General features: G+C 38.5%; 1 protein-coding gene across 13 annotated transcripts in view; it reads left to right on the plus strand.

The window, feature by feature from the left end:
• The window catches only part of LOC106081688 (uncharacterized), a 445,711-nt gene that overhangs the window by 280,247 nt on the left and 138,954 nt on the right, over positions 1–26,510 (plus strand). For all 13 annotated transcript variants that reach the window (XM_059370389.1, XM_059370401.1, XM_059370400.1 and 10 more), the window contains exon 4: positions 5,087–5,948. In XM_059370389.1, coding sequence (XP_059226372.1) covers positions 5,775–5,948 — 174 coding nt within the window. In that variant the 5' untranslated portion in view covers positions 5,087–5,774. The remainder of the gene's footprint in view (positions 1–5,086; positions 5,949–26,510) is intronic.

Raw genomic sequence — 26,510 nt, forward strand, 5'->3', positions numbered from 1 at the left:
TCATCTGTTGTGTTACAATTTCTGTTTAGTTACTGTGCCACTCACCACCGCCTTAATGCATTTATTTCGTTATATTGTTGGCTCACTATTCCCCCTGTCTCTGTTCTCCTTGTTTGAGCTTTGACACAATTTTTGTGAATTTTTCACTTGACTGACAGCATAAAGTGCAACCAATATTCTGACTTAGATCCCTTTTGGGTCGTGTTCTCTGTTTCGCACGAACATACACCCATGACACCGTCAAATTCGTTTGCAAATTATGTGAAATGTTAGACATTTCTGTGTTTCAATATTATTTACATTGGCTCTCTCATTCTCTCACCCACAATGAGAGCACAATGTGGTTGACAAACTATGACCTAGTTTGGTAAGAAGCAAATTTGAAGTTATTTTGGCTGGATGTTAAATATTGACATGAGAATGTCAATGCGAATTTTAAAAATTTTGTTAAAAATGTTCGCTAATGTTGCCAAATGGGTGCTTTGGACATCAATAAGGGAATAATTCCAATTCGGGTGGTATTTCATATCGATCAGCTATTTCATATCGATTCACAAAGAAAACATGTTTTCATTTTTAGTAAAAATATCTTTAATGTTAAGTAATAATACTTAAGGAAAGAAAAATTGTTAGTAAAAAAGATTTTAGTTTTAGTAAAAAAAAACTTATATTAAAAAAAAAAAAACTTTATTTTGGCTGGATGTTAAACAAATTACAAATTTTGTTAAAAAAAGTTCGCTAATGTTGTTAAGTGGGTGCTTTGGACATCAATAAGGGGATACAATTCAGGAGATAGTTTCAAGACTTCAGCTATTTCATATCGATTTATAAAGAAAACATGTTTTAATTTTTAGTAAAAATATCTTTAAAGTTAAGTAATAATACTTGAGGAAAAAAAAATTGTTAGTAAAAGAGATTTTAGTTTTAGTAAAAAAAAACTTAAATTAAAAAATAAAACTTTATTTTGGCTGTATGTTAAACAAATTACAAATTTTATTAAAAAAAAGTCCGCTAATGTTGTTAAGTGAGTGCTTTGGACATCAATAAGGGGATACAGTTCAGGAGATAGTTGCAAGACTTCAGCTATTTCATATCGATTTGTAAAGAAAACATGTTTTCATTTTTAGTAAAAATATCTTTAAGGTTAAGTAATAATACTTGAGAAAAAAAAATTGTTAGTAAAAGTGATTTTAGTTTTAGTAAAAAAATAACTTAAATTTAAAAAAAAAATTATTTTGGCTGTAGGTTAAACAAGTTACAAATTTTGTTAAAAAAAACCGCTAATGTTGTTAAGTGGGTGCTTTGGACTTCAATAAGGGGATACAATTCGGGAGATAGTTGCAAGACTTCAGCTATTTCACATGGATTTATGAAGAAAAAAATTTTCCTTTTTAGTAAAAATATCTTTAGTGTTAGGTAATAATACTTAAGAAAATAAAAATTGTTAGTAAAAAAGATGCTAGTTTTAGTAAAAACAAGTAAGAGCGTGGATGGAGCGAGAATGGAGCGAGAATGGATCGCATTTGCCGAGTTCTTCTTGGGCAAACAAGGAATAATCCATAATAATTGTTGTGCTGTTGGAGATATATCAAGTTACAGTCCGACTCGGACCATAAGTAAATTGAATGTTGAAGACCATAGTAGAAATCATTGTGTAATATTTGAGTAAAAATATCTTTAAGGTTAAGTAATAATACTTGATGAAAAAAAAATTGTTAGTAAAAGAGATTTTAGTTTTAGTAAAAAAAAACTTAAATTAAAAAAAAAAAACTTTATTTTGGCTGTATGTTAAACAAATTACAAATTTTGTTAAAAAAAGTCCACTAATGTTGTTAAGTGAGTGCTTTAGACATCAATAAGCGATAATTCCAATTCGGGAGATATTTGCAAGACTTCAGCTATTTCACATAAATTTATAAAGAAAACAAATTTTCCTTTTTAGTAAAAATATCTTTAATGTTAGGTAATAATACTTTAGAAAATAAAAATTGTTAGTAAAAAAGATTTTAGTTTTCGTAAAAACATGTAAGAGCATGGATAAAGCGAGAATGGATCGCATTTGTTGAGTTCTTGGCGCGGTATCTCTTTTTGGGCAAACAAGGAATAATCCATAATAATTGTTGTGCTATTGGAGATATATCAAGTTACAGTCCGATTCGGACCATGAGTAAATTGAGTGTTGTAGACCATAGAAGAAGTCATTGGGTAATATTTTAGTCCATTCGGATAAGAATTGCGCCTTGCAGGGGCTCAAGAAGCAAAATCGAGAGATCGATTTATAAGAGAGCTATATCAGGCTATATATCGATTAAGACCATGTGGGGCATGCATGTTGAAGGTCACGGGAGAAGCGGTTGTACAAAATTTCAGCAAAATCGAGTAAGAATTGCGCCCTCTAGAGGCTGAAGAAGTCAAGATACAAGTTTCGTGAATATGGTAGCTATATCGGGTTATGAACCACACTTGGCACAGTTCTTGGAAGTAATAACAAAAAAATCGGAAAAGAATTGCGCCCTCAAGTGGCTCAAAAAGTCAAGATCCAATATCGGTATATATGGCCGCTACATCAGGTTATGAACCGATTTGAACCATACTTGTCACAGTTGTTGGAAGTAATAACAAACAGCTTCATGCAAAATTTCATCCAAATCGGATAAAAATTGCGCCCTCTAGTGGCTCAAGAAGTCAAGATCCAATATCGGTATATATGGCAGCTATATCAGGTTATGGACCGATTTGAACCATACTTAGCACAGTTGTTGAAAGTTATAATAAACAACTTCATGCACAATTTCTGCCCAATCGGATGAGAATTGCGCCCTCTATGGGCTCAAGAAGTCAATATCCAAGATCGGTATATTGACCCTAACAACCCGCAAAAATCACGTAAGAGATTATAGAGCAACAGTGGTCACTAACAAAAATAATTCGAATTTTCATTATTTCTATACCTACTACCGAAGAATGGGGGTAAAATCATTTTGTTATTCCGTTCGCAACACAACGAAATATCTATTTCCGAGCTTATAAAGGATGTATATTCTTGATCGTCGTAAAAATCTAAGACGATCTACCTATGTCCGTCCGTCTGTCCATCCGTCTGTTCATCCGTCCGCCTGTCTGTTGAAATAACGCTACAGTCGGAAAAAATAGAGGTATTAAGCTGAAACTTTCTTTTAGTTCGAAGATGGGCTATAGCGGACTATATCTTGATATAGCCCCCATATAGACCGATCTACTGATTTAAGGTCTTGGGCCCATTAACGCTACATTTTTTATCCAATTTCACTGAAATTTGAGACAATGAGTTGTGTTAGGCTTCTCGACGTCCTTGTTTAACACAGCCCTGATCGGTCCAGATTTGGATATAGCTGTCATATAGATCGATCTCCTGATTTAGGGACTTTGGCCCATAAAAGGCGCATTTATTGTCTGATTTCGTAGAAATTTCGTATAGCAAGTTGTGTTAGGCTCTTCGATATCGCTGTTCAATACGGCTTAGGTCGGTCCTGATTTGGATACAGCTGCCATATTTACCGATCTCCCGATTTCAGGTTTGGGTCCATAAAAGGTTTGCTAAAATTAGTTACAATGAGTTACGTAAGGTCCTTTGACGTTCGTACCGAGTATGTCCAAGATCGGGCTATATTTGGGTATACAATAGATGCCATATATACCAATCTCCCGATTTAATTTCTTGGGAGACTAACAAAAGCGCATTGATTACTCGTTTTCGCTAAAATGTGTCATAGTGAGCTGCGTTAGGCCCTCGACATTCCTACTCAGTATGATTCAGATCGGTCTATTTATGGATATAGCTGTCATATACATATTACGATCTTCCGATTTAAGTTCTTAGGCCCATAAAAGTGGCATTTTTTATGTGGTACTATGAGTTGTGTTAAACGCTTACATAGCCTTCTTGAATATGGTGGAAATCAGACTTCATTTAGGTCTATGTAGCTGCTTTGGGTTCATAAATGATGCATTTTTCATTGTACTATAACAAAAGATATATCCGCGGTGGTGGGTATCCAAGCTTTAATTTTAAGTAATAATATCTTTAATTTGTTTACTACCAAAAAGAAATAAACAATCTTTGATTTTTGGTAAAAATCCTTGATTTTAGTTAAAAATTTTAGTTTTCAGTAAAAGTGATGTTAATATTCAGTGAAATACTTTAATTATGTGTTTAAAATTTTTTTTTTTACTTTTAGTAAAAAAATTTTAGTTTTTAGTAAAATATTTTAGTTTGTAGTAAAGTTATTGTTATTTTAAGTAATAATCTTTAATTTTGTTTTAATTTTTTTTTAATTTTTGATTATAAGTAACAAATTTTAATTATTAGCAAAAAAATGAAATATATTAGTAAAAACTATTATTTTTTAGTAAAAAAATGTTTAGGTTTAGTAAAAAATTATATATATTTTGCAAAAAACATTTCAATGCTCTCTTCGGGTTTTAGGACACATAAGTAGCCTATTTCTGTAAAATTAAAAATTTTTAGTAAAAAATTTTTAATATTTATTAAACTACTTTAATTTTGGTTTAACAAAATTTTATTCACTTTAAGTAAAAACTTGATTATTAGTAAAAAAATTAATTCTTAGTAAAAAATATTAATTTTTAGTAAACATCTCTAATAGTAAACATCTCATTAGTAAAAATTATTTATTTTCAGTAAAAATCTCTTCAATCTTATTTTTCGTCTTTTATGACGCATAAGAAGCCGATTTCTGGCCTAGTTTCATTGGTGCTCTTAGTTCTGGCGGTGGTTCATCGTCAAATCCCGGCCCGGAACCGCTGTCCACTGTTCAACCTTACCTAACCTAGTAAACAATTTTTGGTATAAGAAATCTTTAATTTTCAGCAAAACTCTCTCCGGTGTTACTTTTCGTCTTTTAAGACGAACAAGAAGCCAATTACTTGCCTAGATATATTCATATACAATAGTTTCATGGAGCAATTTATATTTTACACCTTCTTTTCGATTTTACCTAACCTAGTAAACATTAAATTTTTATTAATATTTTTTATGGTATACATCACTCAACTAACTTCACATTTTTTTCTTCTATCTTTACAGATAACTAAATTATTGCAACACCAAAATTTTGAATGTTTGTGGCAAGATGAAAGACGGAAAAATGTTTACAAAGCGAAAACAAATGGCAGGCGTTTCTGCAACGGCTGTTAAATAAACCAAGCAGTTGGAGAAAACGGAAACAAAACTCCCTGGCCCCAAAAATTCTTAAAAAAAAAACACCAAACCAAATCGAAACGAAACAACTCTTGCTGATTGTTAATTATAAACAATCAATGCATGTTGGAAACTCACTGAACATTTTTTGCCTGCACTAAAAGCAGAAGAAAAAAAAAAAACTAAAAAAATTCAATAGAAAAAACAAACGCACACCAACAAAAGAAAAATAAGGAATATTAAAAAAAACAAACAAAATAAAATAGAACAACGACTGAATTGAACTGATCTACTAAAGAAAACGCCAGAACTGAAGTTTGTTTATATTCAGACTTCATTAGAATTTATGCAACAGCAACCAGCACAATTCAATAAACATTAATTGAAGAAAAACAACAAAAAAACTCGAAAAACAAAAACTCTGTGGGAAAAACACCCAGTTGAACGACAGCATCCAACACTACAGTCAAGCGACTCTTTGAAATTTTTCCTCTCCCCCACGTTGCCATAAAAAACATTCAAAATTACGACGTATCACCCACCCACACCCAAAGTCAAACAAAACCCGGCCAATATGGACAGCGGTTCCGGGCCGGGATTTGACGATGAACCACCGCCAGAGCCACGGGACGGCTGGCTGCTGGTGCGCATCCACGTGCCAGAGCTGAATGTCTACAAATGCCTGCAATTTCCCTCCGACAAATTAGTGTGGGATGTTAAACAACAAGTATTAGCCTCATTGCCAAAGGTAAGTGACAATGCTTTGTATATTATGCTCGTCCCCTCAATCCCCTTTAGCGTCTTATTGCCTGCCAAATGTAACCTCTAAGAACTGTGCCTGTGTATGTGCCCATGCTACCTACATCTACATCAAATGTTTAGCAGACAACAAAAGCGGCATTTGTTGTTTGACATGTGTTTGCTAAACTTAATTAAATCTCAGAGTCAACATGTAAGGAGTAAACACATTATTATTCATATTATACTTGCATACATGTAAAGGGTGATTTTTTAAGAGTTACATAACATTAAATTACGAGAAAGAAAAGTAAAGAGATTTTATAATCAAAACAGTCTTTTTAAGCCAGAAAAATGTCGCTAAACTCAACTTAAAATTGAATGAACATTAAAAATTGAGGCAGGAGGGGAAGGCATCGAAACGGTTCCCAACAAGCCCTGTGTTTGTGGGTCATCCGGTTGGACTGGACTCAAGGTGTGCTTCAGCGGGGAAGCCCGGAACTCAAAAAGTACTTCGACAGCAGCAGCTAGTCAAACATCTAAGGAGGAATCGTCCACTCCGCAAGTGTCCAGTGTCCTGAGGAAAAGTGATTCCACTGCTTTCTCCCCTGCCCTTGGATGTGTACGGAAGCTCATCATGACAAGATCTAACAAATCTTGTGCGAACGAACTCCAGACATAATCAGAAGACGAGTCTAACGCAAAAGTGGTGGAAATTCTTAATCCTGGCTATGGTCCGGTTTCTGCAGATAAATCTCCAGGCCGTAAGAGGTCCTCCTGATGGCAGGGGGATTTGACGTGGTTCTTAACCAGCAACGACGGGTGTGTGGAGGAATTCCGGGATTTAAACTACTTAAGGGTACGGGGAAAGTCCACATGGTGTTTTATCTGTCACGATTGCTAAATCCTTCAGGGCGCTTAACACCGGGTGGAAACGATGCCTCTACCAACGCCCCCATACATGGCCGAGACTAGCATGGGTACCAATTCGAGTTCACGTTCTCTGGACATGGCCTCCCCCTTGGTTAGGAGCAGAGCACTATCTAAAACTCTGCCCGTTTTATGGGTCACGGCACCTGGTTGAGTACATGCAACTCCACACCGAGCATCGAAATGCCCTTCCTGCAATTTAAGGTGTTAAGACACAGTCATCACGTTGCTCCCAACTGGGCCCTCACCAATAATCAGGCTGGAATCGAAGTTCCAGGGGCTCCTGACTCCCATGGTACCAGATTAATGACTCTGGTTCGACCACGTTGTCCAACTACTACCAGTTGCACTCTAGACAGTTCCGGACTTGTCACCTTATGGGATGATGCAAGCATCATACCATAGCAACACATCATTCAGAAAGAGTCAAAAATTAGGTGGCATAACCCGAAATGACTCAGCACAAGTCTGAGCCAAGACAGGAGTGCCACCGAAACAATCACACACACACGGTGTACAGTATGTTAGTCACGAGGAATAACATCGGATTTTTATTACCCTTTCGCTTTATTGAAGTTTAAAGTTATGTCACTCTAAAAAATTAAACCCATTTTATGTAAAAACTGTGTACATAGCATATGCATTATGTTTAGTTTGTACTGAATTGTATTTGGATTTGAATATTTTATTTAAATTTTTTATAATTGTTTCATGTTATTTACTTTTAAATTTACACTAAGGACATTTTTCTACAGCGTCAGCTTAAACACACAAGCCGAATTATTTCCTAAGGGTACTGCAAATGTAATTTGGCAAATATGCGAAGAGACAATAAACAGGAAAGCGTATTTGACCTGAATGGCACTTCAGTTTAAATTTTTTTAAACTTAAATTTTCACCATAGTATAAAAGACTAACATTTCTAGCAAATGTTTGCAAAGGATGTTGCCCTGGCATTTACAATAATTATCATTGTGTTTTTATTATTCAGGCAATAATAGGCTACCTCTAAAGACTAGAAGTTTACCAAGTGGTGGCATGGGAAAAAATTGCAAATCGTATTTTTATATCGTTCAGCATAGTATAGGGGTATATTCATTTCGTCATTCGGTTTCTAACACCTCGAAATATTCGTCTAAGACCCCATAAAGTAAATATATTCTTAATCGTCATTTAGCCCCATTGGCTAAAATTTGGCATGGAGTGCTTTGCTTTGACCATAAACAACTTTGCCAAGAACAGTGTAAATTGGTTCATAACCCTATAGAGCTCCAATTTAAACCGATTTCGGATCTTGACATCTTGTGGCGCAGAGGTTAGCATGTCCGCCTATGACGCTGAACGTCTGGGTTCTAATCCTGGCGAGACCATATGAAACAATTTTCAGCGGTGGTTTTCCCCTCCCGGGTCTGACACGGTGCTCTTTTATCAAAGCTTGTCGCATTTGGTGTCGGTAATGGCTTCGTTCGATTTATTTTGAACTTTCTCAGAGATTGCACTATTCGAGTCGTTATAGATGGGTTCTCATTCAATGAGCATAAATTGACCGCAGGTGTACCCCAGGGCTCTGTTCTTTCTCCTTCTCTTTTCTTATTTTCATCAACGATCTCTATCATTCGTACTCATTCGACCATAGGCCGAGTCTTCGAGAGATTGAGGACAAGAGGCGGGTTATGGATGATACACTCTGCCAGGATTTGCTGGCCATTTCTGAGTGAATCGAGTATATTTTAATGTACGGCAACGATTCGCTGACCCATCACGATCATATTTGTCTATTAACGGTATAAATGTTGAGCAATCAGAAGCTCTGATGTCTGGGCATGACAATACAAAATGATGTCCGTTGGGCTAAAAGTGTATTTGAGGTGTCGAAAGAAGCATTCAAGCGTTTAGGATTCCTTAAACGGTGGGGAAATTACTTCACTCCGTCTGATCTTCTTAATATCCACACCACTTTCATAAGGCCGAAAATGGAATACAACTCACATGTATGAGCTGGAGCTTCAAAATCATACTTGGAGCTACTGGACCGTGTACAGAGGATAGCGATGGCGTTGATTGGGGACAGCGGGGCATCCAACTCTGTTGCCTACCTTGAACATCGTCACAATGTGGGTTGTTTGGCGCTGTTCTATCGGTACTTTCATGGTGTGTGTTCGTCTGATATTCGTCTTCTTACTCCTGATGTAAGAATGTTTGTCAGGGAAACTAGACATTCCAGGAACTCACACCCGTTTGTAATTGATTGGCCAGCGGACCGCACAATGCATTATAGAGGGAATTCTTATTTCGCCCAAACCGTTCGTATGTGGAATCGAATTCCGGCTAATGTTTTTCCCACCCACTTTGTCATCCAAAGATTTAAGACAAATGCCAATAAGCTCTACATCCTTTTCCCAACCTCCGATTACTAATTTCCTCTCGCCAACGCAATGCACTGCATTCATAGGGGACATCCCCTGCGTGTTGGCTGTTAGAAAAAAAAATATGGAGTCGCTGATCAATATTTCCAGGTGTTACAAACAGAATCGCTAGATTAGTATACCTCCCATTCTATGGTGGGGTATAATTACAAAACTTTTAGGGTTGCCAAACATAGTTGCATGTGTCCAAATAAATCCCAAAAAATCCAAATCAAAATATTTAAAAAAAAATTCACCAACCATGTTAAGAAACAACTTCGCATTATAGATATCTTGGTTATAATTGTAATTGATTATAATTCATGGCCATCAGCATAACTCTGCTATTTACCAACATGATAAGGCAATTATTTTTGACTTATCATTGTTTTGTTAATAAATCCCCCAAAAATATGACACATTTTTCAACACCACTGACCAATAAAATCATAATCAGCTATAAGGAGGCTTTAGATCTTCAAATAATCATAGCACATATAATGAAATCTTTATGAAATGTTCAGTGAAAAAAAACCAGATCTCACATTTTGCCAGCCTGCAGCAATGAATTTGATACACTTTGCCAATCATTGTAAGTTGTTTCAAATTTGACTTCCCCCCTACATTACATAAAGGCTAGGCTTTACATCAATCACTGTGTCCGTCCTCGAATCAAGAGCTCCCTTAATCATCAATCATTTTTATATCAATCATTACGGGTGATCTGTCATACGATCTCGGCTACTGCCAACGCAGGCCCAATACAAATACACAGATAATCGTGGGGACCATTGAGTTAGCTGTGATGTGATGAAATGTGGGTTGCCTTTTTGAAATCTATTCCATTTCAGGCTTCCGCTGCTTATTCATACAACATGATCATTCATTCATGAACTTGAGTTGGGAGCAGGTTCAATAGCTGTATATATACATATATCGTAATTACATTGCAAAACTTTATGTCAGAGCAAGTCTACATTATGCACAGTAACTTTTAACATGTGATGACCAATACCACGTTAAGCGATTCCCATGAAATGGTTGGTACTTGGAAAAGTTCAAGGGCGTACAATAGCAAATCCAAAAAAAATTTTTTTTTTTAGAAGAATTCTCTAAAGCCCCCCAAAACAAAACAAATTTGTTTGCCTCCAATGGACACTCGTATATATGAAATAACTACAAAACGTTTTTTGAACTATGAACAGATCCATCTCCCAAGTTCAATACAGTTCAATTGGGTTGCGTTACGATCTCAATTGAACTCTGTGAGCTGTTTAAGGCAATCATTAAATGGTTTTCATAAGCTGTGATTATTCTGTAATTGAATTTATGATTTAATACGTGTTGTTAGGTTTTTCTATTGCTCTTAACCCCCAAACAGACATTAATAGCCCATATAATCGAGATCTAATTGAATTTTAATTACAAACATGAGTCTTTGGTGTTTACTGATACTACACATGTTATGTGAGAAAATAAAGGCAAAGAAGGAAAACCACAATTATACAACGTGTTCTTTATCAACTCTCTGTGGTGCAAATTATCATAAAGTTTTGGTTAATTATTAATAGCTTGAAACGTAATTGGGGGTTGAGGCCAAAAGTGGCACTCCATAAGAGAACTCTATAACATATGGTGAGAAATTAAACATTCCATTAATTAAACCAATAGAAAAGATTAGCAGACTGTCTATGGTGAGCTTACAATTTTGGCTACATATTAAATTGACCTGAATGGAAAGATTTAGACAATAAATAATATGGATAATATATTATAAATTATTTGCGATAATAACAAGAAACAAGCAAAAAGGTGCAAAGTTTTGCCGAACCGAATCTTGAGAACCCACCACCATGGATTCTGCTATTGGGTTGCCCAAAAAGTAATTGCGGATTTTTCATATAGTCGGCGTTGACAAATTTTTTCACAGCTTGTGACTCTGTAATTGCATTCTTTCTTCTGTCAGTTATCAGCTGTTACTTTTAGCTTGGTTTTGAAAAAAAACTGTAAAAAAAGTATATTTGATTAAACTTCTTCTAAGTTTTATTAAAAATGCATTTACTTTCTTTTAAAAAATCCGCATTTACTTTTTGGGCAACCCAATAAAAATATAAGGTTACGTTAGGTTGAATAGAGGGTGCGGATATTAATACGCCCCATGCCACTATGGACATACACCTAAGCCAGTGAACGGTTTGTTGTGCACTCTAAATACTTAACAAGTAAGAGCAGCACGCGGCCGGGCCGAATCTTATATACCCTCCACCATGGATCGCATTTGTCGAGTTCTTTGCGCAGTATCTCTTTTAAGGCAAACAAAAAATAATGAATAAGGACTGTTATGCTATTGGAGCTATAACAAGTCATAGTCCGATTCGGAACAGAAATGAATTGAATGCAAATTGTATAATATTGGGTTGCCCAAAAAGTAATTGCGGATTTTTCATATAGTCGGCGTTGACAAATTTTTTCACAGCTTGTGACTCGGTAATTGCATTCTTTCTTCTGTCAGTTGTCAGCTGTTACTTTTAGCTTGCTTTAGAAAAAAAGTGTAAAAAAAGTAGATTTGATTAAAGTTCATTCTAAGTTTTATTAAAAATGCATTTCCTTTCTTTTAAAAAATCCGCAATTACTTTTTGGGCAACCCAATATTTCAGTCCATTCGGATAAGAATTGCGCCTTGTAAGGGCTCAAGAAGCAAAATTGGGAGATCGGTTTATATGGAAATTGTATCAAGCTCAAGATCGTTTCAAACCATATTGCACACGTATATCGAAGGCCATGGGAGAAGCCGTTGTACAAAATGTATGCTACATCGGATGAGAATTGCTCTCTCTCTAGAGGCTCAAGAAGTCAAGATGCCAGATCGGTTTATATGGCAGCTATATCAGGTTATGTACCGATATGCGCCATACTCATCACAGTTTTTGAAAGTCATTTCAAAACACCTCACGCGAAATTTAAGCCAAATCGGATGATAATTGCGCCCTCTAGCGGCTCAAGAAGTAAAATCGGAAGATCGATTTATATGGCAGCTATACCAGGTTATGGACCGATTTGGACCATACTTCGCACAAATGTTAGAAGTGACACCAAAACACCATGTGCAAAATTACAGCCAAATCGGAGAAGAATTGCGCCTTCTAAAAGCTCAAGATGTCAAGACACACGATCGGTTTATATGGCAGCCATATAAGGTTGTGAGCCAATTTTGACCATACTCAGCACAGTGGTTGGAAGTCATAATAAAACAGTTTAGGCCAAATTTCAGTCAAATCGGATAAGAATTGCGCTCTCTAGTGGCTCAAGAAGTAAAATCGGAAAATCGATTTATATGGCACCCATACCAAGTTATGGACCGATTTGGACCATACTCCGCACAAATATTGGAAGTGATACCAAAACACCATGTGCAAAATTACAGCCAAATCGGATAAGAATTGGGCTTCTTAAAGCTCAAGATGTCAAGACCCACGATCGGTTTATATGGCATCTATATTAGGTTACGAACCGATTTTAACCATACTTAGCACAGTTGTTGAAAGTGATATCAAAAGACTACGTGCAAAATTTCAGTCACATAGGAAGAGAATTGCGCCCTCTAGAGGCAGGACCCAAGATCGGTTTATATGGCAGCTATATCAGGTTATGAACCGATTTTGACCAAACTCAGCACAGTTGTTGGAAGTCATAATAAAACACCTCATACAAATTGAAGGGCAAATCGGATAAAAATTGCGGCTTTTAAAAGCTCAAGAAGTCAAAACCCAAGATCGGGTTATATGGCAGCTATATCAAAACATGAACCGATTTGACCCATTTGCAATCCCAGCCGACCTACACTTATTAGAAGTATTTGTGCAAAATTTCAAGCGCCTAGCTTTACCCCTTTGAAAGTTAGCATGCTTTCGACAGACAGACGGATGGACGGACAGACATGGCTAGTTCGACTTAAAATGCTACGACGATCGAGAATATATACACTTTATGGGGTCTTGGACGCATATTTCGAGGTGGTGTTTTGTTATGACATCCAATAACTGTGTTAAGTATGGCGCTATTCGGTACATAACCTGATATAGCTGCCATATAAACCGATCTGAGATCTTGACTTCTTGAGCCCCAACAGGGAGCAGTTTCTATCTAATTTGGCTGAAATATTGCATGACGTGTTTTGTTATGACTTCCAACAACTGTATTAAGAATGGTTCGAATCGGTCCATAACCTGATATAGCTGCCATGTAAACCGATCTGGGGTCTTGAATTCTTGAGCCTCTAGAGGGCGCAATTGTAATCCGATTTGGAAGAAATTTTGTACAACGGCTTCTCTCATGACCTTTAACATACATACCGAAAATGGCATGAATCGGTTTATAGCCTAATGCAGCTCCCCTATAAACCGATCTCCCTACTTTACTAGATTTGGCTGAAATTTTACACCATGACTTCTACTATGGGCTCTAATATTCAGTTCAATTATGGTCCGAAATGAACCATAACTTAATATTGTTCCAATAATATAGCAATTCTTATCTTTTATCCTTTGTTTGCCTAAAAAGAGATACCGTGGCAAGAGCTCGACAAATAGGATCCATTGTAGAGGGTGTATAAGATTCGGTCCGGCCGAACTTACCACGCTTTTTTCTGATGTTCTCGACAGGGTTCGAACCCAAGCGTTTAACACCATGACCTCCATAATGGAATATTCAGGGACAAATTTGCATTTGCAATATGTTTCGAGGAAAGGATCTTCCTTAGCCCAAAGGCCTCTGATGTATTCTCCATGGAGCTGCACAACTCCATCCAGGATTTTTTTGAGCCCATTTTAGCTCGCCCTTGTATTATCGTGTGGTGTCCTTGTGGTTGAAGGGCCTTTTGCAGCCCTTCCTTAGACCTTAGACTGGGGTCCACCATGGCCAATCCGCCTTTCTTTTGTTTAGCCGAGGAACCAATTCTGCAGTATTTTACCCCAGGCTGCAACTAATATAACCATGATCAGATAAGCGACAGCCATACACTGCATGAAACTCGGTTTAAGCCCTCAACTTCAACCATTTGCCTTCTTGTATTTCTATGACTAGATTAGCCTTGTTCGGCCTTTCCAATGTTTTGGATTTGAAATTCTATGAATGTTATACAAATAAGCTCAGTTTTGTTCAAAGAACTTCTTCTTTTGCAACTTTCAAATACTGATTTATTTCACTTTTGCCGCCATTAAAGCATCTAGTAGCGAGTTATATGACTTTTTTGCCATATATCTCCTAAATTTTCAAACCATTTGTTGTGCCTCTGAATTATTTTCTATTTACAATAACAATGAAGCCAGTTTTGTGAATATTTGTTACGCATTATGGTGATTTGCTTTTCTAGCGTAATCGTAACAACCAAAGAAGTCCAAGAATTGCTAGGTAGGTAGCTGGGTACTTGAACATTTATGGCTTACGAAATGCGTGGGCTGCTAGACAGAGACTAGTTTTGCTATATCATGGCTTTAGAAAATAACTGAAAAAAAAACAAATCTTAGCCGTTTGTTTAAATTCAATGATTTAAAGCAAAACGTAGTAGTCGTCGGTTTTTTTTTAAATGGCTAAAATAAATTAAAACGGCAGCTGGAAAAAAAAACGACCATTGGCTTAATGCGTTGGCGGAAGTCTCCAAAAAGGCGACATAGATTTATTTGAAACTGCCTTTGAGAGGCATAACCCCAGGATTAGATTTCAATAAGAATGTCATTTACATTTTTGATTTGCAGGTGGTGGGGGCGAGATGGGGGTATTCCTAACCACATTCCATGCAAATTTGGTAGCCATTGGCTACAAAAAAAAAATTCCATTGAATTCTAATAAAAAACAAAAATTTTAAATTTGCTATGCTATAGGGTTTCAATTTCATTTAAATTTTGTCTTTTGATTTTATTTTGGTCCAAATTCGGTGGCAAGAGCAAATAATTGTTGCCAATTTGTAAAACAATTTTTGCGATATGTGTGAGAGCGTACTTGTACACTGCTTGAAATATGTATAACTGTGAGTAAAAATGTTTTCTATTGTTAATGGTTTATGGTGATACACGCAGAAAAAAAACGGTGTGCGCAGTGCGACAACTCTTTGGTGAGAAGTTTTTATATGGCTTATTTCCTCATAAATGTAGCCAGCAGGGGATAGCCGCCGCTGAAATTATTTTTTGTTTCCCGCCAGGATTCGAACCCAGGTGTTCAGCGCCATAGGTGGACATGCCAGCGCTGCGCTATGGTGGCTTCCTCTGGCATGGGCGCAGAAAAACCAAATAAAATATAATTACCAAATTTCAGCTTAATCGGGTACAAAAAGCGGGTACAAAAATCGGGTACCGACTTCAAGTCGAAAGATCGGTTTATATGAGAGTTATGTGAAAATATTTACCGATTATGTCCATTTTGAGTCTCTAACGGCCGAGATCCAAAAGTAGTGTCTGAGCAAGATTTCAAGTGAATAGCTTTATTCGTTCAAACTCTATCATGATATCGACAGACGGACGGACATGAGGTCCGTCGATTGATCGATGGAAGTTAGCATGTACACCACTACTGTGGTACAGGGTATTATAACTTAGTGCAGAAGGAAGAGAGCTAGACCCATTGATAAGTATACGGATCGACTCAGAATCACTTTCTGAGTCGATCCGCATTCCGTGATCGCCCGAATCTCTGCCTGCAGGACCATAATATAGTCAGGCAATCGAAAACAGGTCTCAGTCCCTGGGTTCTCCATGTAGACCCCCAGGCCCACTCTGTCCTCTAGCTTTGATCCATCCGTATAAGATGATCTTGCAGATGGCAATACGAGGGGTCCCTTCAGTCCAAGACTGTGCCGCTAGCAGCAGTGGCTCGCACTCAACCTCAAGTGTCTTCTCACACATCCGATCGGAAAACTTTTCCCTTCGTTCCAGTTTTCCAATCGTCGTCTCAATTATACCGCAATGGTATGAGCTGCTCCCAACCTCAATCCAATCTCCCATCGCCTTAAGTCTAATAACGTTGCACTTTTTCTCAATAACAGTCCACCAAACTACTGAGGCGTAAGTAAGTATTGGTCTAATCACGCTTCTGTAGAGTCAGTGGACTATCCTCGGATTCAGGTTCATTTCGAGCCAACGGCCCGTCTACATAGTGCCCAACTTTCGTGAGCCTTCTTAGTACGCTCCTGAATGTGACACTTCCAATTAAGTTTCCTTTCCAAGATCACTTCTAAGTATTTGACCTTGTCAGATATCGATATCATTTTATTGAGGAAACGTGGTGATTTGATGGCCCACCTTCGCCTTTCTCGTGAACAGGCATATTTCTGTCTTCTCTGGGTTAACATTGAGACGCTTGGGTCTAGCCCAGTCATATGTAATGTGCAAGACCCTTTTGGCTCTTCTAAGAAGTATTATACCATCGTCTGCATAGCAGACGGGTTCCAATTCCTCCTTAGTCAGCAACCGTAATAAGTTTAGTTATGGTAGCCACCCAAAGGAGTGGCGATAAAATGTCCCCCTGTTGCGTGTCCTGTGCCACTTTCCCCGATAGAAAACTCTTCCCTTCCTTTCAGGTTTCCTATCGTCGCCTCGATTATACCGCGATGGTATGAGCTGCTCCCTTCCGCAATCCATTCTCCCATCGCATTAAGTCTCTTAGCCGCTGTGACTACCTCACACTTAATCTGCATGTCAAAGAGTCGAATTTTTAGAATAGTCTCCAATGCGCTAGTGGGCGTGGTCCTCATCGCTCCGCCTATGCCAAGACAACATGTTCTCTGAACCTTTTTTAGGGTCCTTGGATATATCTCCCATATATTGGGTTGACCAAAAAGTAATTGCGGATTTTTTAAAAGAAAGTAAATGCATTTTTAATAAAACTTAAAATGAACTTTAATCAAATACACTTTTTTTACAGAAGTAACAGCTGATAACTGACAGAAGTAAGAATGCAATTACAGAGTCACAAGCTGTGAACAAATTTGTCAACGCTGACTGTATGAAAAATCCGCAATTACTTTTTGGGCAACCTTTAAGCAGTTTTCACTTTTAAACAGTTTGCCAAGGCATTTATCAATCGATCTTCTCAAAAAATTTGCGCAAAGATTTACTTTCTGCAAATTGCAAATTTTGCCCATGAACATTCCCTTAAGGATCAGGGACAAACTTCTCACATATCCGTGAGTTCAGTCCGATTCACATTTAAGCTCAATGATAAGGGGCCTCCTTTTTATAGCCGAGTCCGAATGGCGTGCCGCAGTGCGACACCTCCTTGGAGAGAAGTTTTACATGGCATAGCACCTCACAAATTTTGCCAGTATTAGGAAGGGAAAACCACCGCTGAACATTTTTTTCTGATAGTCTCGCCAGGATTCGAATCCAGGCGTTCAGCGTCATAGGCGAACATGTTACTTCTGCGCTACGGTGGCCTCAAAGATTTACTTTCTAGCTCCCACAATATGTACGGATTTTGCTCGAAATTCGAAACATCATATTTAAGCAAATTTTAGTTTTGACGACTTGTATGTATACCCCTATGTGGTGTAGGGTATCAAAAAGTTGGCTTTGACCAACTTTAGCCCGTCCTTACTTGTTTCGGACTTCAGTTTAATTTTTTTTTTTCTTTTTTTTTTTTAAAAAAAAAAGGATTTTTCTATTAAAATTATTTCTCTCGGTGTATCAATTACACTCTTGCCATTGCTATGCTGCCCCTGCTGCTGTTATCGTTTGCTGTTACTCTTGTTAATTTCAAGTTGTTTTCAATAATGTTAATTTAATTGTTAAAACGTGTTCGTTTCCCTGTCCGGTAGTTGGTGGTGGTGATGCTGCTGCTGCCACTGCCACTGCCACTGCAACTGCTTCTCGTTAACTTGTTTGCTCTCAACACTGATTCTCAACAGTCGTTGTCGTCGTCGTCGTCGTCGTGGCCATCGTCACTTAACAAACCAAAAACAAAGAACTCAGAACAAGAATTGATTGCTGATGTTAAATGAAATGGAAATCTACAGCTCCTTGAAGCCAATTAATAGCAAGCATACATGGTTTGATTGCCAAAAAAGCAAACCAAAAACACAAAACAATTGGTTGTGTTGTTCAAATTTTTGTGTATGAACTTTTGTTTCTTATCACAATGTTGTGCAAAGTCTTAATAGGTAGAGTTTCAAAAAGATTGAATTACAGATTCAAAATGCTTGCAATTTTTAAGCAAATAAAAAAACAATCATTGCGCCAAAGGATTAGTGGGCCATTTTTGGTTTTTACAAGACAAAACCGTAGGCAACCCGGCGGACCAAATAGTAAGGGGAGCTTTGCGCAGCTTCCCATTTCAGACTCCTACGGCAAACCTGAATGTTGAGAGAGCTAAGTGCCTGAATGAAAACCATTAACGGAAAGAGATTTTCACCCAAGAGTTTTCACAAGCATATGCCTCCTCCTTGAAATTGCGGGACAATAAGAGAAATAGTGTTTGAGGGTCTCCAATTCCCGCTCTTTACATAGGCCGTCTTCTCAGAACTCCTATCAGCAGTATGAGGTCATTTTTTTTCAGTCCAGGATAAGTGATGACATGTTTCGCGAAACACTCGTCCGCAGGGCCTTGAACACCCAGCAAACCACGCCTTAGTAAACCCAGCCCACGCCTCAAAAAGACCGAGCGAAGAAAGCCAGGTCCAGCTGGTAAATATACTCTGCAGTTGATACTAACAATATAATCAGTTATATAAAGGGTGATTTTTTAAGAGCTATTGGGAAAAGTTTTTCAAAAAAAAAAATCGCATAAAATTCAGAAAAATGCATGAAATCTTTATTTGCATAGATAGTATGGTCCCTATAATTTAATGTTTGAAAATTATTTCATGCAAATGTTGACCGTGACTGCGCCTCAACTGCGTCCATTCGCTTAGTCCAATTTTGGCATACTCTTTCGAACACTTCGGCCGGTATCTCACGAATAAATGCTTCAATGTTGTCTTCCAAAGCGTCAATTGAAGCAGGCTTATCTGTGGAGACTCAGCTTTAACATAGCCCCACAAAACTAGTCTAAAGACGTTAAATCGCACTATCTAGGCGACCAATTGACCGGTCCCGAACGTGAAATAAAATGTTCACCGAACTCGCCTCTCAATAAAACCATTGTTATGCATGCCCTGTGGTATGTGGCACCGTCTTGTTGAAACCACATGTCATGCAAATCAAGCTCTTGCATTTTGAGCAAAAAAAAAGTTGCATTTCATCTCACGATAGCGCTCACCATTCACACTTACATTACGATTCGCATCATCTTTGAAGAAGTACGTTCCAATGATGCCACCAGCCTATAAACTGCAACGAATTGTGAATTTTTCTGGATGCATTGGTAGCTCTAGCAATGCTTCTGGCTGATCTTCACTCCAAAATCGACAATTCTGCTTATTTACGTACACATTGAGCCAAAAATGGGCTACGTCGCTAAATGGAAGAAGCGCGCGATGAACTTTCTTAATAGGGCACGCATTTTTAACATAAAATTCATTAATTTGCAAGCGTTGTGCGTTTGCCAGACAACTCATGGTCAAATTATAGAACAAACTGAAGATGTTTGACCGTGAAACAAAACACGAAACTTGTGTGAGCTGTTTAAAACAATGTTGTCGAAAGGATAAAAGCTAAAAAATCACCCTTTAGTATACTGGCTCTTTGTAAGTGTGATCCGGCTGAGCTGATTCTGAAAAACTCTTCACTTAGAAAATGACTGCAATGGAGAGGAAGTGCAATGTATACTCATTACAGCAGACGCAACGGGCATGTTGACTTAGCATAGGTCAGTCTCTGAAAACTGCGGCGACTAGGACCCTGGAAACGATATCGGACATGAGACTCATGGGCGTATTGTAAACGTTCACAAGAACATAAGCCCATCCCAACGGAAAAATCGTAGGCTTTAAGACCTGACATCATTTCACTTTTTTTTCCAACGTTTTCAATGTAGCTAAGATAAGAGCGTGCTCGGATTACCAGAGCGGGGATCGTGCGTTCGATTTCAATTAAAGGCTTTGGTGTGACACTACTGTTGTATTGCAATGGATCAAATCTGTATTAGTGAGTCTGTTGAATGATTGCTGCCCTAACCAAACCTAAGCTAACATTGCTTACTACTTGCCTTTCAACACTACATGAAAATTTTCAGCCAAAGCGAATAACGATTGCAGCTTTCAGGTGCTCAAAATGTCCAATCGAGGGATCAGTTTATATGGGAGCTATATCAGCTTATACCCCGATTTGAATGATACTTATCACGGATGTTGGAAGTCATAACAAAACACTCCTTAACAAATCGAACAAAGGTTTAGGCTTCTAGGGAATCGAGGACTATAGGAAGCCTACGTCCTTTCTACTCAAAACCATAGAACGCATTGTAGACACCATGACAAAGAGTAGAACATCCAGCGAACTGCTTAAATACAAAGATAATGCCTATGTTAAGGCAAGGTCGGTGGAGACTGCCCTGCACGAGGTTGTGCATAAAATAGAAGATTGGCGGTTTACATTGACACACATTGGCGGTTTGCATTGACAACGAGGACCGACACATTGATCCAATCCTTAGACCAGTGCCGTGTGGACCGGTTCCTTAGAGACTGGATAAACCATATGCTAAAAAACAAGTGGAGTAATTGTGGGTCCCATGACATAAATATAAGGGCACGCCATATGCAGGCATTTTATCACCACTACTTTGTGTGACCACCATATACAACCTATTACGCATGCTGACTGAGGAGGAATTTGCATCCGTCTACTATGCAGCCGATGTTATAATACTTCTTAGGGGTAAGGATTCGAACCACCTATCCAGAATGGTCGAAAGGGTCTTGCATATGGCATATAACTAAACTATACCCAGAGGTCTCAATCTTAACCCAGAGAAGACAGAAATATGCTTGTTCACGAGGCAAACGAAGGTGGCCCTATTTGACACACCACGTTTCCTCAATAAAACGATTTCGATATCTGACAAAGTCAAATACTAAGGTGTGATCTTGGACAGGAAACTTAATTGGAAGTGTCACATTCAGGAGCGTACTGAGAAGGCTCACAGATATTGGGCACTATAAAGACGGGCCGTTGGCTCGAAATGGGGCCTGAATCCGAGGATAGTCCACTGGCTCTACAGAAGCGTGATTAGACCAATACTTACTTATGCCTCAGTAGTTTGATGGACTGCTATGGAGAAAAAGTGCAACATAAGGACCATACAACAGATGCGATGAGGGCCACGCCCACTAGGGCACTGTAGACTATTCTAGATATCTAACTCATTGACATGCAGATTAAGTGTGAGGCAGTCACTGCGGCTAAGAGGCTTAAGGCGATGGGAGAATGTATTGAGGATGGGGGCAGCTCATACCATTGCGGTACAAATGAGACGACGATTGGAAAACTGGAAGGAAGGGAAGAGGTTTCCGATCGGATATGTGAGAAGACACTTGAGGTTGAGTGCGAGCCACTGCTGCTAGCGGCATAGTCTTGGACTGAAGGGACCCCTCGTATTGCCATCTGCAAGATCATCTTATACGGATGGATCAAAGCTAGAGGACAGAGTGGGCCTGGGGGTCTTCATTGAGAACCCAGGGACTAAGATCTGTTTTAGACTTCCTGACCATAATACGGTTCTGGAGGCGTAGATTCGGGCGATCACGGAATGCATGAGGTGGTGTGGTACTAACGCGAGGACGTCGAGCGTGAACATCTTTACGGACAGTAAAATGGCCACAAGGGCAACAACAACCAGGAAGGTAAGGTCACGAACAATCTTGCAGTGTAAGAAGCAGATTAACTCCTTCTCTGAAAAGGGCACTACCCGCATCGTTTGGTTGCCGGGCCATAACGGAGTAAGGGGGAATGACAGAGCAGACAATTCGGCCGGGAAGGCCAAAGAACTGCCGTCGATAAACTTGGTTAACCCAAAGCCTTTCGGGTCAACGCAGTCCGAATTAAGGGCGTGGGCGACGAATGCGAATGCAACCCTGTGGAACAGTGAAACAGTCGGTAGAACGGCGAAAATCCCATGGGGTGATCCGGATTGTGAGAGGACGATGCTATTACTGAAAAGAATTAAGAAGGAGGTCAGTATAGCTTTTGGAACCACAACGGAACACATAGGACTACGAGCTCACTTATGCAAAATCGGTGCGGCAAGTGATATCATGTGTAGGGCATGTGGGGATGATGATAAGACATTGGAGTATTTCCTTTTTCATTGCCCGGCTATCGCGGCTAACAGATACCGGCATTTAGGTGGGAACACTATACCAGACATGAACCAATTAAGGGGAGTGGCATTGGATAACCATTAAGTATTTTGCAAGTAGCACGGAATTCCTATTTCAAAATTTTCTTTTTATTCCTACCACCATAGGATGGGGAAATACTAACCTAGATCAATATTTCGAGGTGTTACAAACGGAATTGCAACACTTCGAAATATTGATCTAAGACCCCATATAGTATATATATTCTTGATCGTCTCGACATTCTGAGTCGATCTAGCCATGTCCGTCCGTCCGTCTGTCGAAATCACGAAAGCGGTCGAACGCGTTAGCCGCTTGAAAATTTGCACAGATACTTTATTAATGTCAGTTATTGGAGATTGCAAATGGGCCATATCGGTTCGGATTTGGATATAGTTCCCATAGAAACCGATCTCCTGATTTGACTTCAAGCCACTGAAGCCGAATTTTTTTTTTCCGATTTGGCTAAAATTTTGCACATAGTGTCCTGTTATGACTTCCAACAAATGTGCCAAGTACGGTCCAAATCTGTTTATAACCTGAAATAGCTCCCATATAAACCGATCTCCCGATTTGACTTCTTGAGCCCCTGGAAGCCTCAATTTTCATCCGATTTGGCTGAAGTTTTGCACATAGTGTTCTGTTATGAATTCCAACAACTGTGTTAAGTACGGTCTAAATCGGTCTTGAACCTGATATAGCTCCCATATAGCCCAATCTCACGATTTGACTTCTTGAGCCCTTGAAAGCTGCATATTTTATCTAATTTGGCTAAAATTTTGCACATAGTGTTCTGTTATTACTTCCAATAACTGTGTTAATTACGGTCTAAATTGGTCAAGAACCTGATATAGCTCCTATATAACCCGATCTCCCGATTTGACTTACTGAGCCCCTAAAAGCTGCAATTTTTATCCAATTTGGCTGAAATTTTGCACATAGTGTTCTGTTATTACTTCCAACAACTGTATTTAGTACGGTCCGAATGGGCCAAAAACCTGATATAGCTCCCATATAAACCGATCTCCCGATTTGACTTCTTGAGCCCTTGGAAGTCTCAATTTTTGGCTGAAATTTTAAACATAGTATTCTGTTATGACTTCCAACAATTGTGCCAAGAATGGTCCAAATCGGTCAAGAACCTGATATAGCTCCCATGTAAACCGATCTCTTGATAATCCTTATTCGGTTCTAAGAGCTTGAATTTTTGCTGGTTTGACAGAAATTTGGTATATAGAATAAAATTATGCCCTTCAACTAAATTTGTTTTATATACATTTTTAGCAGAATCCATGGTGGTGAGTTCCCAAGATTCGGCCCGGCCGAACTTAGCACGCTTTTACTTGGTCGAGGTTACTTTTTAGTTTTTAGAGCGCACAACAAGCCGATTGCGGGCTTGGGTGTATGTCCATAGTGGCATGAGGCGGATTAATATCCGCACCCTCTTTTCAACCTAACCTAATTTAATCTCAATAATATGCGAAGCCTTTGTGAAAAGGAAACTTGTGATCATTCCTTTAAGAAAAATACAGGCAAACGGTCATTACAAGAATGCCAAAAATGTCGAGTAAAGAACTCGCTATAATTAATGAACGAGCTCTTTGTTCTCATGTTTAACGAGTATGATAGCTTAATGATATTATCTTCTTATTACTTCAATATCATCTTCAATACATCTATTCAATATTGTTAACCATCTACTCAAATCTCTGGTAACATTCCTTATTGTGGTGATCTCATTTGCGATACCAAACATAAATGAGTTGTTGTTGGTATCTGCCGCCGTTTATTACATGATTCCAACATTGATCGCGTTTTTGTGTTCTTCTCCTCACATAATCTTATCACAGTTGAACACCTTGCTGAGTTTGATAAGAATCGAACATGGTTTTAATTTTTTCGCATGCCATGCATGGCATGAAGTCATGCTTCTTGTGATACTTAAGACGTGTGGCAAAGAAGGTAAATATTTATAAGCTAATCAAATAAAAATGCCATTATATTAATAAATTTTAGATTGATATGATAATGGTAACAAGAAAAACAAATTCTTTATGGTGTTGATTACGGAAGTGGTCAACATAGATCAAAATGGGGCAACTATAATCTATGGACACAATTACAAAGTCCCAAACGTATATTAAACCGTCCTCAGCGGCGCCCTCAGTGCGGCTGTGCAGCACAAATCGGTCTATAACCTAATATAGCTCCTACATAGACCGAGGAGCTTGACTTTCTGCGTCACTAGAGGGCGCAATTCTTATGGAATCCAACAACTGTGCCAAGTATGATCCAAATGATATAGCTTCCATATAAACCGATCTCCCGATTTGACTTCTTGAGCCCTTACAAGCCACAATTTTTGTCCACATTGGCTGAAAATTTGCATGTTATGATTTTCAACAACTGTACTAAGTAAAGTCCAAATCGGTCTATAACCTGATATAGCTACCATATAAACCGATCTCATGATTTGACTAAGTAAAGTCCAAATCGGTCTATAACCTGATATAGCTCCCATATAAACCGATCTCCTGATTTGACTTCTTGAGTCCTTAAAAGCCACAATTTTTTTCCCATTTGGACCAAAATTTAGCATGCGATGTTCTATGCCAGGTACAATCCAAATCAACCTACAACCTGATATAGCTTCCATATAAACCGGTCTCTCAGTTGCCCTTGTTCGGCTCCTAGAAGCTTTAATTTTTGCTGGTTTGATAGAAGTTAGCTATGTAGAATAAAATTATGCCCTTCAACTTGATTTATTATGCCCTCCACCATAGGATGGAGGTATACTAATTTCGCCATTCTGTTTGTAACTACTCGAAATATTCGTCTGAGACCCCATAAAGTATATATATTCTTGATCGTCGTGACATTTTATGTCGATCTAGCCATGTCCGTCCGTCTGTCCGTCCCTCCGTCCGACCGTCCGTCCCTCCGTCCGTCCATCCGTCCCTCCGTCCGTCTGTCTGTCGAAAGCACGCTAACTTTCGAAGGAGTATAGCTAGCCGCTTGAAATTTTATACAAATACTTCTTATAAGTTTAGGTCGGTTGGAATTGTAAATGGGCCATATCGGTCCATGTTTTGATATAGCTGTCATATAAACCGATCTTGGGTCTTGACTTCTTGAACCTTTAGAGGGCGCAATTCTTATCCGATTGAAATGAAACATTGCACGACGTGTTTTAGTATCACTAACAACAACTGTGTTAAGTATGGTTGAAATCGGTCCATAACCTGATATAGCTGTCATTAAACCGATCTTGGGTCTTGACTTCTTGAGCCTCCAGAGGGCGCAATTCTTATCTTATGGTCTAATTCGGTGCATAACCTGATATAGCTGCCATGTAAACCGACTTTGGGTCTTGACTTCCTGATCCTCTAGAGGGCGCAATTCTTATCCGATTGGAATGAAATTTTGCACGAAGTATTTTGTTATGATATCCAACAACTGTGCTGAGTGAGTTTCAAATCAGTCAATAAACTGATATAGCTGCCATATAAACTGATCTGGGATCTTGACTTCATAAGCCACTGGAGGGCGAAATTCTTACCCGATTTGAATGAAATTTTGCACGAAATATAACTGTGCCAAGTATGGTTCAAATCGGTCCATAACCTGATATAGCTGTCATATAAACCGATCTTGGGTCTTAACTTCTTGAGTCTCTAGAGGGCGCAATTCTTATCCGATTGGAATGAAATTTTGCACGAAGTATTTTATTATGACTTTCGAAATAAGGTTCAAATCGCTTCATAACCTGATGTAGCTGCCATATAAACCGATCTGGGGACTTGACTTCTTGAGCCTCTAGATTGGAATGAAATTTTGCACGACATGTTTTGCTATGCCTTCCAATTACTGTGCTAAGTAAGGTTCAAATCGGTCCATAATCTGATATAGATGTCATATAAACCGATCTGGAGACTTGACTTCTTGAGCTTCTAGAGGGCGCGATTCTTATCCG

Source organism: Stomoxys calcitrans, chromosome 5 (assembly GCF_963082655.1).
Source record: "Stomoxys calcitrans chromosome 5, idStoCalc2.1, whole genome shotgun sequence".
Classification (NCBI taxonomy): Eukaryota; Metazoa; Arthropoda; class Insecta; order Diptera; family Muscidae; genus Stomoxys; species Stomoxys calcitrans.